The 13,524-nt window shown below is 47.8% G+C and overlaps 1 protein-coding gene across 1 annotated transcript in view; it reads left to right on the top strand.

Annotated features, from left to right (window-relative positions):
- UBE2QL1 (ubiquitin conjugating enzyme E2 QL1) overlaps nt 1–13,008 on the top strand; it is a 41,280-nt gene extending 28,272 nt beyond the window's left edge. Inside the window, exon 2 of the mRNA XM_077115114.1 lies at nt 11,626–13,008. Within this exon, the coding sequence (XP_076971229.1) occupies nt 11,626–11,757 (132 nt within the window). The 3' untranslated portion in view covers nt 11,758–13,008. The remainder of the gene's footprint in view (nt 1–11,625) is intronic.
- Nucleotides 13,009–13,524: the final 516 nt, after the last annotated feature.

The raw sequence follows: 13,524 nt of genomic DNA on the forward strand, positions 1-13,524 counted from the left end.
AGGGCAGGGAGTGAACAGGGATCTTAGCCATGGCCCGTGCACCCCGGGGCACCCCTGCATTTGCGGGGGATCACGTGAAATCAGCAACCCTAGGCTCGCCGGCCTCTGAGAAGGCCTCTGAGAAGAGTCAGGGCTGGGTGATAAGGCCATCTCAGCATGGAAGAGCTCGGGGCTTAGGGAACCTCGGTGGTAAGTGGCCGGCTGGGCAGTCCCAGAGCTCTGTCTTGAGACGGGTGTGCAGAAGGGGCAAGGGGCTCCCCGTGGCTCTGAGCACCCCCATCCAGCAGGGGTGAAGCTGGGGAGGCCCCCTCTTTGCCTCTGTGCACTCCGCGGCCTCAGCCAGTGGAGTAGTACCTCAAGAAGCGAAAACCAATATCTTGATGAGCTTTTCTCCAATGTGGGGCCCTTCTCCGAGCTTCCAGCAGCAGCCCAGGCCTGGGGACCTTTACTGGACTTTGCCCCTTCCTGTGTCAAATTACTGGACTTTGCCCCTTCCTGTGTCAAAGGAGAGTAAAACCCAGTAAGGACAGAAAAGCACTAATAAAACCTCAAAAAAAGAATTTTGAAATGATTACCTGATGTAATTTACATTTTTAGCAAAAAGTTATGTTTTATCAAGAAACCAAATTTGATAGATGTAAGGTTTTTTTTAATGCAGTTTTATTGAGATGTATTCACACACCACACAAACCATCCAAAGAGTACAATCACTGGTTCACAGTATCATCACCCAGGTGTGCATACGTTCCCAGGATCACTTTTAGAACACACTCATTACTCCAGAAAAGAAGTAAAAATAAAATGGAAAATCCACATCCTCCATCCCCCTTATCCCCTCCCCGCTGTTATTGACCCACAGTATTGCTTTGGCACATTTGTTGCTCCCAATGAAAGAATATTAAAATATTATTGATAAGTATAGTCCATCATTTGCAATAGGTACATTTTCCCCATATATTCCTCTATTATTAACTCCTCCGAATGATGCCTTGAAATATATTTGCTCTAGTTCATGAAAGAATTTCTTTCTATTAGAGTTAATCACAGGTATCACCCACCGCAAGATCCGCTCGCTGTGTTACATGTTCCTGTGCTTTAACCTCCAGCTTTCCTTCTGGTGCCATGCAAGACTCTAAACTTCCTTTTTCCACCGCATTCACACACCATTCAGCATGCTAATTATTCTCACCATGGCGTGCTGCCATCACCTCTATCCATTTGCAAACATTTAAGTTCACCCTAGTTAAACATTCTGCACATAGTAAGCAACCGCTCCCCATTCTTTAGCCTCATTCTATATCCTGGTAACCTATGTCCTATATTTTATGTCTGTGAGTTTATATAGTGTAATTAGTTCATGTCAGTGAGATAATACAGTATTTGTCTCCTTATGTCAGACTTATTCCACTTAATGTAAACATAATGTCTTCAAGGTTCATCTATATTGTCCTGTGATTCAGGACTTCATTCCTTCTTACAGCTGAATAATATTCCATTGTATGTATGTACCACATTTTGTTATCCATTCATCTATTGAGGGACACTTGGGTTGTTTCCATCTTCTGCCAATCGTGAATTATACTGCTATGAGCTTCGATGTGCAATTGTCTTTATATTAGATTTAAATTTTAAAAGAGGCATTTCCTTCTTTAAGGTTCATTTTTCTGTGCTTGCTTCTTCTAAGAAAACACAGTCTGTTTCAAAAGAGATTCAATAATTGCTAGAACTTTCTTCAAATGTAGAGGAAAGAGATGCTTGTATTTCACAAGCATCAAAAATATCCGTGAGCTGGGTGGAACCAGTGGCCTCATGATTTTTTTTATAGTTAGGTTAGATGGAGCAGCTTCACTTTACTTCCTAATCAGTATTATTAGAGTTTATGCAAAACCGATGCTGGCCTAGTCGTTCTGAGAGGTTTCATAAATCTAAGAGAAAACTATCTGAGCACCTTGAACATCTTATCACTGGGGAATCGTTCCAGAGGCCTAGATAAAGTCTTTGGTGACATAAGAGTTCTCAGTGGAGAATTCTAGAATATTCAGCTAAAGAAAGATTCCCTCAAGTGAAGTGGGTTAGCATTCTAGATGTTATTTCCTTGCCTTGCCAACTTTCCTAGGAAAGCTGGTTTGTGGTCTAGCCAGGAGAGGGGGTTCAGATCTGTCCCATCACTCTCACTCACTCATTCATTCATTCTTCCATTCATTCATTCACTCATCCAGACAGTCAAGGCTGCCTGGGTTAAGCCCTGCCCTTGCTCACCTGCTATCTCCGGAGACCCCATGAGGGGCAGGCACTTAGGTCTTGGGGGAGTACAGGTTTCTGTCTTTGGACCTATTCATGGCTAAGCTGTACTTTTACAGAACCAGCTTTGTAAAATGTGCAGAGAAGACTGAAAAATAAGGCCAACAAGAGTTAAGCTCTTTATCTTCTTATTAGACTCAAGCCATCATCAAACTGCTAAGATAAACTGCTCCCTCCTGGGGCCAGCCCAGAGGGTCCTTTCGTGCTGGCTCACCAGTGCAGCCCTGGACATCCCCAGCCCACCCACCCACCTGCCCCCTTACCAGTGGTCACTGTGCCCGCAAGTATCCTTGGCCACCTGACACAGGGAGGGTGGACTGCTCCGAGGCCAGCCGGAGCGGGGCGAGGACAAGGGCCATCCCCTCGCCCCTCCTCTTCCCCCCTTTGGTCCCTCAGCCACCTTGCCATTTGCTACTCAAATCCCTCCTGCCTTCCTCCAGGGCAGAAACCTGAGCGTGCGGACTGCTCCATCTACCGGGGGAAGGGGCAGGGCCACCCCCAGCCCTCCCGCTCGCCCCTTCTTCTCCACACATAAGGTCCAGGCCTTCTCCCCCCAGGGTCCCCCTTCTAATTGGCCAACACCCCAGCCTGACCAGCCACACTGCCTCCCAGGTGGCCCGTCTCAAAAGAAAGTCGAACTCATGGCCACCAGGCGTGGGGACATCCCAGCACCACAGCGCACATTCAAGACCCACCACCCTACAGCCCCACCCTAGGGCCTAGGAGCAGCAGGGGGCTTAGGGGCCGCCCTTCCTGCCCTCCCTTCGCCCGGGCGCCCCTGCCTGCCGGGGCCTCCTTCCTCTCCACGGGCTGGTCCCTGCTGGTCCCCGCTGGCCCTCTGGGTTCAACGACACCACAGCAGGGAGGTTCCCCCTGACCGCCTAGCTCCCCGGCCAGGTTAGCTGTCCCCTCCCACGCACCCACGGTACTCCCCAGCCGTGGGGTGCTGGGGCCGTGGCAGCACAGCCATGGAACAGCAGAGAGAAATCATCTCCTATCTTCTAGAGGCCGGAAACCTGAAATTAGGGCCCCAGGCAGGGCTGTGCCCTTGGCCACCCACGGGTCCCTCCCGGCTCCTGGCAGTGGGCGGTGGCCCTCCCCTCAGTGTGGCATTCCCCTCGGTGTGGCACTGTCTCCACCCTCTTTCTCATGTCCATCTTCACATGGGGCTGGCCCCACCTCCCCCTGTCTGTCCACATGACCTCTTTTTTTTTTTAATATTTCTATTGAGAAACGCCCACACACTTACAGTCCAACCATATTGGACTGTATAGCAGTCAGTGGCTCACAGTATCATCCCATAGTTATCGCTTCATCACTATGACCATTTTTAGAACATTTGCATCACTCCAGAAAAAGAAATAAAAAGAAGAAAAAAGAACTCATTCATCTCATACCCCTTGTCCCTCCCTCTCATTGACCGCTAGTATTTCTATCAACCCACTTTTTACCCTTTATCTCCCCCCCTATTATTCATTTTTTATCCATTTTTTTACTCATCTGTCCATACCCTGGATGAAAGGAGCATCAGAAACGAGATTTTCATAATCACACAGTCACGTTGTAAAAGTTTTGTCTTTATACAATTGTCTTCACAATCAAAGCTACTGGAACACAGCTCTACAGCTGCAGTTACCTCCCTCCAGCCACTCCAATACACCATAAACTAAAAAGGGATATCTATATACTGCATAAGAATAACTGCCAGGATAACTTCTCAACTCTGAAATCTCTCAGCCACTGACACTTTATTCTGTCTCATTGCTTTCTTCCCTCTTTTGGTCAGGAAGCCTTTCTCAATTCCATGATGCCAGGTCCCAGCTCATCCCCTTCCCTGGGAGTTCTGTCCCACGTTGCCAAGGAGATTTACACCCCTGGGAGCAAATGGGCATCCTCTTGAAAGGACACCAGGTCTATTGGTTTCCAGTCCACCCTGCTCAGGTTGACCCCATTTTAACTTACGTTCCAATTGCAAAGAGCCTGCTCCCCAGAGAAGGTCACATTCACAGGTACAGGGAGTGAGGACTTCAACCAATGTTTTGGGGCCCCAATACAGCCCATAACCCCCTCTCTGCATGGTCCATAACAGCTGAGCTGGCAACATCTGGAGATATTTGGGTTGTCACCTCTAGCAGGGTCGGGGGAGGTGTTGGCATCTAGTGGGTAGAGGCCAGGAATGCCTCTGAACATCCTCCTACACAGAGTACTGTCCCCACAACCAAGGACTGTCCTGCCCCAAATGTAGCGCCAAGGTCTGGAGAGCCCTGCTTCCTGCACAGGTACCAGGTGTGTGTGTACTGGGGAAACTTTGTCACCCGTTGCTGCCTCCAGTGCTGATGCCTCTTTTCTACAGAATTGGAGATAGCATCAGAAATCTTGTCGGTATCCAAAGAATGGAGCATGTGATTAGCCTCTTTTCCACAGCCCCTTCTGTACCCTCAACTTGGATGAACCCAAGCTTGTCTTTAGGAAGGGACAGTGAACAGGTTCAGAGAAGCTCAGAGGGGATGTGTGGAGTGCAGGACCCTGCCCTCAGAGGGGGACATGGGGGACACCATCACCCAGCCTGAGCTGTGGCCCCACCCATACTCCGGACGCCCCTGATATGCTATGTTAGCTGAAAACATTCCCATTAGAGGGAGACACATCAGTAGTTAGGCAGCGCTTTTCTTCAGCAGAAACATTTTTTTTTTTTCATTTAGAAATGGACTCAAGAGTAAGCTTTAGGGCAGTCCCTGAGTCTCGAGAGGCCTTTTCCACCTAAAACCACAGGCCACTAGGGCTGGACCACTTGTGGCCCTCACGCCTCAATCCCCAGTGCACTGTCTGGAGCCCTCACACTCATGGAATGTTCTAGGCATCTGCGTTCTCAACTTACTGTCCTAACAGCCTTTATGGGTTTGGCTTGGGCGTAAATTAGGGGTCTCTCCATACATGTCCTTGAGACCTGACTCAAAGAAAGATCATCTTGCTTTATCGTTTCAACTTGTTTTATCAGGTGGATATTTTGAGTTGACTTTGCAAAAAAAACCTGATAATGTTTTCAGCAACAAGACCTAGGGAACTAAATTACAAGTATCTGGGGCTGGGGTAAGAACAAGCTTGTTACAGGATGTCTAAATAATGAAAGCAGACCAGAGCCATATGGAGCGTCAGGTTCTAGCCCAACTGCAAACATGGAAACTGGAATGCCCAGAGCCCACAGAGGGGGCAGAAGGCAAGGAAGGGTTAAGCACTGAGCTTGTTTGAACATCCTAGTTGCATGGTAGTCACCCAACCAGCCCAGATGTTACCCTCCAACCCTTAAAATAAAAAACTTTTCCACACCGGATTTTGTGGTGCCTCTGGCCACAACGCCATGTCTCCTTGGTCTAGCGCCCCCTCCTGGCACCCTCCGGTCATCACACCGCCACCTTCCAGGGAGGCCCTGATCCCAACTCTGTAGTCTTTGGCCTGTCGCTGCACTGAAGCTCAGTTTCTTGCAAGCCCTGGTGGTCACTTGTCCCCTGCCCTGAAGGTTGTCCCTGCATTTGGTTAATGAGATAGAGTGTCTAAAAATGGCCTCACTGCAGCAGCTGATCAGCAAGTACAGTTGAACTTGAGTCACTTACCCTTGTCATTGTGAATGGAGGCATGGGGAATTGACACCCTCTGGGCATGGCTTTTGGCCAAACCCTGCTATCAGATTGTTAACTGGTCCTGCTTCCCTGGCATGCCTCTAATCTGCCTCACTTGCCTGACAGCCTTTTCCTGCTCCATTGTTTTGCCCCTTCCTCTTTCTGCTCCCCTAAACCCCCTTAGCAGTCCCCTTCCCTGCTTTAGCTGGTGCTCGGAGGGGTCCCTGACAGGTGTGGACCCATCTGTGCCAAACTGTTCTCCTTCCCAGCTGCTTCATGCAGCTTTGGGCTTCCCTGCCTCTGCCAAGAGGCTGCCTCCCAGGGTGGCCGCTGCTTTCACTGCAAGGACCCTCCTCACCGCCACCGAGGCTTACACAGTTTGGACATCAGCACTGCAGGCACGCGCACGCGCATACACTTATGCCCCTGAGTGCGCAGGCCCATGAGGACATCTGCAGATGGAAACCAGAGCTCTCCACCGCCCGCTTCTTCTGTTTGGCGTTTAACTCAACAAAATCCAGCCAAAGTCCCTCATTGCCAGTGGCTTAGGTGCCATTGTTTGATATGAGATTTTGTTTCCTTGAAACAGAGTCTCATCTGTTGTCAAGTCTCTTCTGTCCTTTAGAATTTTCCAAATTGATCCTTTCTGGGGTTTGCTTTGAAAGTTAAACCTCAAAGGAAAGGTGAAGTGGCCAAAGTACACCTTCTCTCACAGGCAGCCATGAGCATTTGTCTTCCTCCAGCTGAGAGCTTCGCTCGCTTTAAATTCCCCTGCAAATAGCGGCATCATGGAGAAAGTCTAAAATGAACACAGCACATGTTTGAAAGCCAATGTAGAGGGTCAAGTACATACAGAGGCTTTTAGACTAACAGTAACACATTCAAAGATTTTGAAAACAGGTAGCAGCTCTATAATTCAGGCTCAGGAAATGTTTCAGAAATCTCAAAACTTTACATGAGGAGTCTGGAGCGTTTCACTTTTTTTAAGGGAGTATAAGCCTGTAAGTCATAGGCAAATGAAATTCAAAATGCAGAAGAAATATCTTTGCAGCAAAAATGAGAACTAAACAAAAGAAGAACCTAGTCAATTGAGAAATAGGCAAATCATGTCCACCTGTTATAACCATTATAACAGGCATAACTTTAAAAGCTGCTAAATTAGTCACATAAACAGAGTATCTTGGATTTGCCTAAAAATACCTTTGTGACCTAATAAATCAAGTCACAATATCCATGTGAAACGTCAGGAATCATGTGCACTTTTAAAAAGTGGACAGAATGAGACTATGTTCAGAAAGGACACCCTCCATGATGGTTCAAAAAAGAACTGGGCCTGGTACCATGCCAAACATCATGTCTGTTTCAGCAAATTATATCGTTACAAAACTCCAGTGTCATTCTAATGGTCTCCTTATTTTACAGATGAGAACATTGAGGCTCAGAGAGGTTAAGTAACTTGCTCATAGAAAGTGTTGGAGCAGGGATTTGAATTCAGGACTGTTGAATTCTGCAATCCCCCCGTACACACCTCGTCCACCAGCACAAGTATACCCTTGTCATACTCCATGCCCTGCCCCCCAGGTATCCGTTCATCCTTCCCTGGATGCATCAAGCTGTTGGGAGCCTCCACCTTTGGGAGCTCTTTAACTCTCCCCACCACAGCCTAGTAAACACCTGCTCTCTCAGATTTCCAGGCTTAGTTCAAGTGTCATTGAATATGGAAATCTTTCTCCACCCATTGACAACCAATTCAATTGCTCTTCTCCCTTGTCCTTCTTTTCTCCCTTATCCAGCAGAGTGTCCATCCTTCCCTCTGGGCTGTAAGTTCCACAGGGACCAGAATCACTCCTACTTTAGTAACCCTGCAGACCCAGTAACCAGCAAGTTCCCGACCAGGGGGAAGCCTGCAGCTCACGTTGGCTGAGTGAGTCGAGAATGGATTGCTCTGAGCCGTCCTGAGTCTACACACCAGTGGTTCTCACTGGGGTGATTTTACCCCCACTGGGACCGTTGGGACAATGTCTGGAGACAGTTTGGTTGTCACAACTTGGGGTGCTGCCAAATCCAGTGGGTAGAGGCCAGGATGCTGCAGCACATCCTACAGTGCACAGGGCAACCCCACACACCAAGGAATTACCTGGTCCCAAGTGTCAGCAGAGCCAAGGGCAAGAAATCCTGCTATTTGCCTTTTCTCTCCCTAGGCTGCTAGCACCACTCTGTCCTTTCAAACCCCACCCTGAGCGTAGTGAGTGGATGAATGAATGAATGAATGAATGGGAAGCCTAAGGCAATCAAAGCACATGCAAGTGGGCTAGAATCAGGCTGAGATTCAAGATACATCTTGGTGTGATGAAGACCATATAAGATCAGGGTCTGACCTTGAGCCTGGGGCCCGGGTCACTTATTAGCTGTGTGGAAATGTTTTCATATTGAATCATTGTCTTTGATGCACAAAGAGCCATAAGGAAATTTTGAAAAATCAAATCAAAGCACCAGCTGATGGTTTTGTATGATAGGCATAGCCCCTGGAAAACCATGCCCGTCAACCCTTCTCTGTGTCACTCTTATGGTGGAATTTTTATGGGGTTGCTATGGCAAAGCCCTATATTTGCTCATGGCTAAGCATTGACAATGTGGGCTCAGGAGAGAAAGCATTGACTTTAAACCAAAAACATCATCACAAATCCTAAATGGTAGCACCATGCTGTCATGGTGGGTCAAGTTGCCACAGCCAGCTCTTTTCGCAGTGGAGGTATCCTAGGAGAGACAAAAGTCATAGAAGGAATGAGCTCCAACTAGACACTCTATTAGCTAAACGGAAACAAGCCAGGAAGAACCACGAACATTAGCGCTTCAAAGCCTGGTATCTTACATGATGTTCATAACAATGCTGAGAAGTGGGCATTGTCTCCATTTTATGGAAGAAGATACAGGGGATCCAAGGAGTTTGGCCCACAGTGTCACTGGTAGTCCAGGTTCCAGACTGTATCTTGGAAGAAAGAATGGGCATTGCCCCAAAGGTCAGCAGTGGTCGGGGGTGATCAGGGCCCAGATGTGGAGGTGCTGTCCCCCTCTTCTTTGATGTAGAGGACACCCCAAGATCATTTCTATGCAGATAGCCCATGATCCCAGCCAAGCCAGGAAACAGAAGTGGTGGTTTTCAAGCCTATTTCCCTGTTATCAGATGGCTCACCAGAAGAGCACAGGTCATCATTGGTAGGATATCTGTTAACTGTGAAGCTGGGTGTTATGTACAGGAGAGGAGAGCGGAGTTATTTATTGGCAGCTGAGTGAGTGGAGGCATTGAGGCCTCTGTCTGGCTAATAGACTCCGTCCCCTGGTTGCTGAATTGTCTAAAGCTGGAGCCCTAGAGCTTTCTGTCCATAATTCTTCCCAGGAAGAAAAGACAACAAAGAGTGGTCTGTTTGGCTGGGCTTGTGTTAGCTGTTTTTTGTAACAATTGAGACTTTGACAAAGAATGGACTGAGTATATGTTTATGTCAAAAGTGACAGAATATTCCAAGATTATTGTGAACCTCTATTTGTCTGGGTTCAGAATTCTCAAATCATACCCTAAGTTGTCAGTACTGTAGGAAAAAAAACAACAGAGAGATGGTTAAAAACTGCATTTTATACAAAACCTAAAGCCCTTGGTATTTGCTCCCATTTGGTGTAGATGTAGATGCCAACATCTGCATATGTTTAATGAAATCACTTTGGACTTTGATCTCAGCCGTGAAGATGATAATTACAAATGCATTAGCTTTGGGTGGTCTCTTTTTATCAAGTGCAATTCTATTGCATAAACTAATTATGAAGTTAGAAAATTAAATATTGGAATCACATCCTGGTGAGACGTAGAGAAGTTTCCAACAGTCAGTAAAGGGCTGTTTGCTGTTGTGTCTTCGAGTCTTTCTTCCCCCTTTTAAGAGCTTCTTGCGTATGAAGCAGGCAGCACGTTAGGAAAGCTGGGGCTGTCCTTCTCTGGCAGATGGAAAAGCTGAGCCTGAGACATGATTGCAGAGGCAAAGAGGGCCATGATTGGCAGCTGAGTGAGTGGAGGCATTGAGGCCTCTGTCTGGCTAATAGGTCCAGAGGTTGTTCTCAGTGTCCATTATCAAAAACACAAATGTTGAAAAGGAACCCCAAGCTCTGAATTCAGATAGATGAAAGGTCATCCATCCCCAATCACTTGTGATGGGACACCATTGGCCTAAAGAGGTGGGTGCAGCTGTTTTCTCCCTAGTGTTGTCTATGAGTTATCAGAGAGCTGAGATAGGACAAAACTGGCCCGTCAATGGCCACACCGACTGCCGCCTTCGGTACTGACCGAGAGAATGGACACACAGCAGGGCATGGTGAGGCTGGTGGGTGGATGTCCAGATCTGTACAACACAGCGCCGCAGCTGTGCTCCAGCAAAAATATTAACATATAGGGAGACAGAGGGCCCATCCAGAGTGAGCTGTTGTCAGTGAAGTTCGTGAACAAGAGGAGGGAGTTTGTAATAAGCCTACACATACTCTCTACTTGAGGAGACCCAGCCAGGTCTCTGGAGGGTGTTTCCACCCCATCTGCAAAGCCGATGCGTGAGCTGCTTGGGGAGACCAACGCCTGCTGGAAGGCTCAGGGACATGAAGTGTGGGTGGGTCTGGCCAAGGCTCTGGGGGATTTGGGTTGAGCTGCCATCACGAGCATAAATGAAGGACAAATGAGGCTAGAATAAGAGAGGCAATGGTGCCAGCTCATTGAGGGTCCCCGGTGTCACCCAGAATCCTCTGTGATGCCTACTTGGCACCTTTCATGGGGCTGTCTGGAAGTGTCGCTATCCCGAGACACGCTCCCATCAGCAGCTGGCACCTGGCTTCTTTCTCTTGGTCGCGAGCTTCTGAAGCCCATCTGAAGATGAACCAACCCCTCTTGTCCTCCGTCCTGTGGTCCAGATAGCATGTGGTCCCTGGGAAGGGAGGTGAACTTCTCCCTGTGGCCCCTCTGTCCATCCCTGGGAAGATGCCACGGAGCAGTGGCTCAAGAACAGCCTTTGCCCTCTGGAGAAAGGACCCACTGTCTTCTCTGAATTGGTTGAGAAGTGACGTGAGTTAAAAGAAATTGGCTAATTGCTCCTGAACGTGAATTTAAAAAAGCTAGAGGTTTTACATGTGTGTGACTATATAAATAGACACATCAAGAGAGAAAGAGAGAGATCTCTTCTGTTATCAAAGAGGAATCATGAGTTGTAATTCAAAGCATTCTTTTGAGGGAGGGGAAGGGAAGTTAAAACAATATCTGGTCTTGGGGGGACAACCTGGTTCTTTATTGATGCTCTTTGATAAAGCTGGTTTTTCTGGTACTGTCTTGGGCAGGGGTTGCTTTCCAGCATCATGGAATGAGCAAATTCAGATTAAGCCAATGTGGAGTTTCTGAAGCCAGTTGTTGGTTTCCCCATCCTGAGTTTTGCCAGCCCCGGTGCCACTGTGTGCACTGTGCATCTGGCTGCTTTCTTAGAGCTGGAATGTTCTGGACCTGTGCAGCCAGCACCATCCCCATCGTTTCCGGTAACTGGGACATCATACCAATTCAGGCATCACAGCATCCCCTGCGGTTTTGCGTGTTTTTGACGGAAAACAGAATCTGGCGGGAAACAGAATCACCGCTGAATTCTAAGCTGGTTTTTTTGTTGTTGTTGTTTTTTCTTTTTATCTACTGCAGGGGCGGATCTGTAGAAAAGCTGGCAAGTCAAAAAAGTCCTTCAGTCGCAAGGAAGCTGAAGCTACCTTTAAGAGTTTGGTGAAGACTCATGAAAAATACGGTTGGGTCACCCCGCCCGTCTCTGACGGCTGATGCCTGCCATGGGCCCTGACGCCCCGGCCGCCTGTCCGCACACCCACAGCCCCCACCATCAGCTCCCCGCCGCTGCGCATCCCGCCTCCTTTTTTTACTCCAGCCAGGACTGCATCGTGAATGTCAAGGAGACGTTTTAAGTTATTTATGAACAAATGTGTTTACAGAGAGAAAGAGGGAGCAGACACCGTTCAGGATTATGTTTCGATTATCGATGAATGATCAACTTTAAGTCACTTTATAACAAATGTTGAGATGGTGACATTTCCCCCTGCCCGGCCCCCTCCCGCCCGCTCTGGCCACATTGTCCTTTAGCTTCTTTCCATGACAGCAGCTCCCGCGAGCAGGCAGGAACCCCGATGCCCCGCTCCATTCATTTCCACATGCACGCCGCCCTTCGTGTGTAATAGGGACGCGTGCATCCCTGGTGCCCGTTTGCCAGGCTCCATGTCTGTCTCTCCTCCTGGCAGGTCGACATAACTCGAAGACGTGTCTTTCTGTGGTACCGCGGTCCGCTGTGACGACATGTAGACCTCATTTGTGCTCTGACCTTTGGCTCATGACAACAAAAAAATCTAATATCGCCAGGTTCCAGTGATTTAAAAATACACCTGCCTGTTTTGGTTAAATGCGCTCCCTATGCTGTTTTGTGGGCCGCTGCTGTCCACTGGTTAAGGCAGCACCATCAGGTGAGAGGCAGGGGACGCTGCGTCCACTGCACATGAGCCAGTGCAGATGCTGAGGACACCTTCCCTCGGCTCAGAGCAGGTGGGCAAAGGCCAGCGGGCTCTCCCGATGCTATGAAATACACCTCGGGCAGTGCATTTGTGTTCCTGTCTTCTCTCAGCTGGCCAAACGGCCACCAAAAGCAAAAGACAATTCACAGTTCACCGAAGTCCTCTGACCCATCTTCCTTCTTTGTGCTAGTGACAGTGAATGCCAGAAATTCCAAAGGACACCAAGTGATCGTACGATGATTTGCATGACCGGATTTCTTTCTTCACCCAGTCACTTGCGTGCCCCCAAGGCGGGGGGGGGTGTGAGCACCCCCGCTGTGATATATATGTCCTGTTATTTAATCTCCATCACTTACTTTTATCTCTTCTGTTAAGTTCCTTAGAACTTTCTAAGAAGCTCCATGAAATGAGGAAATGCTGTTGATGATAATATGCGGAAAGAGGTAAAAAAATGTTCATTCCCAGTGGAAAATCCTATTGGGCACATTTTAAATAAAATCATGCATACCTGATTCACTGCCTCAAGAATCCTGTGCGTGTGGGCTAGTCTTTCATTTAAAATATTGACTCTATTTAAATTTTTTTAATATTTCAAATACAACATATACTGTGACATCGCATGTCGGGAGCTGTGTTTTCCAGCAAGGCACAGGAAATGAGTCTGTGAAACCTGTAGTCTTTGTAAACATACCATGCATTAAAATTAGAAGCAGACTGGAAGCATTAGAAGGGCTGATTTGGCCAGACTTGGATATTGCCTATTGTATTTAACCACTCTGAAGGGAAAGAAATCTTCTTTACTAATGCTACAAAATTCTTCCAGCAGTTCGGAAGATGTGCTTGCTTCTCCTAGCACATTTAGTAACTAACCTAATCTATCCGTAATTGTTGCTTTTATTTTTTAACACTTTCTCATGTGCCCCAAATACACAGACCCTGCTCCATCGGGCCCTAATGACACTGTATTGAGAGTGTTTGACCTCTTGCTCACATTTCCACTGGGCAATAATAGTCCTGAAATTCGATGACA

The sequence above is a fragment of the Tamandua tetradactyla genome, chromosome 9 (genome assembly GCF_023851605.1).
Source record: "Tamandua tetradactyla isolate mTamTet1 chromosome 9, mTamTet1.pri, whole genome shotgun sequence".
NCBI lineage: Eukaryota > Metazoa > Chordata > Mammalia > Pilosa > Myrmecophagidae > Tamandua > Tamandua tetradactyla.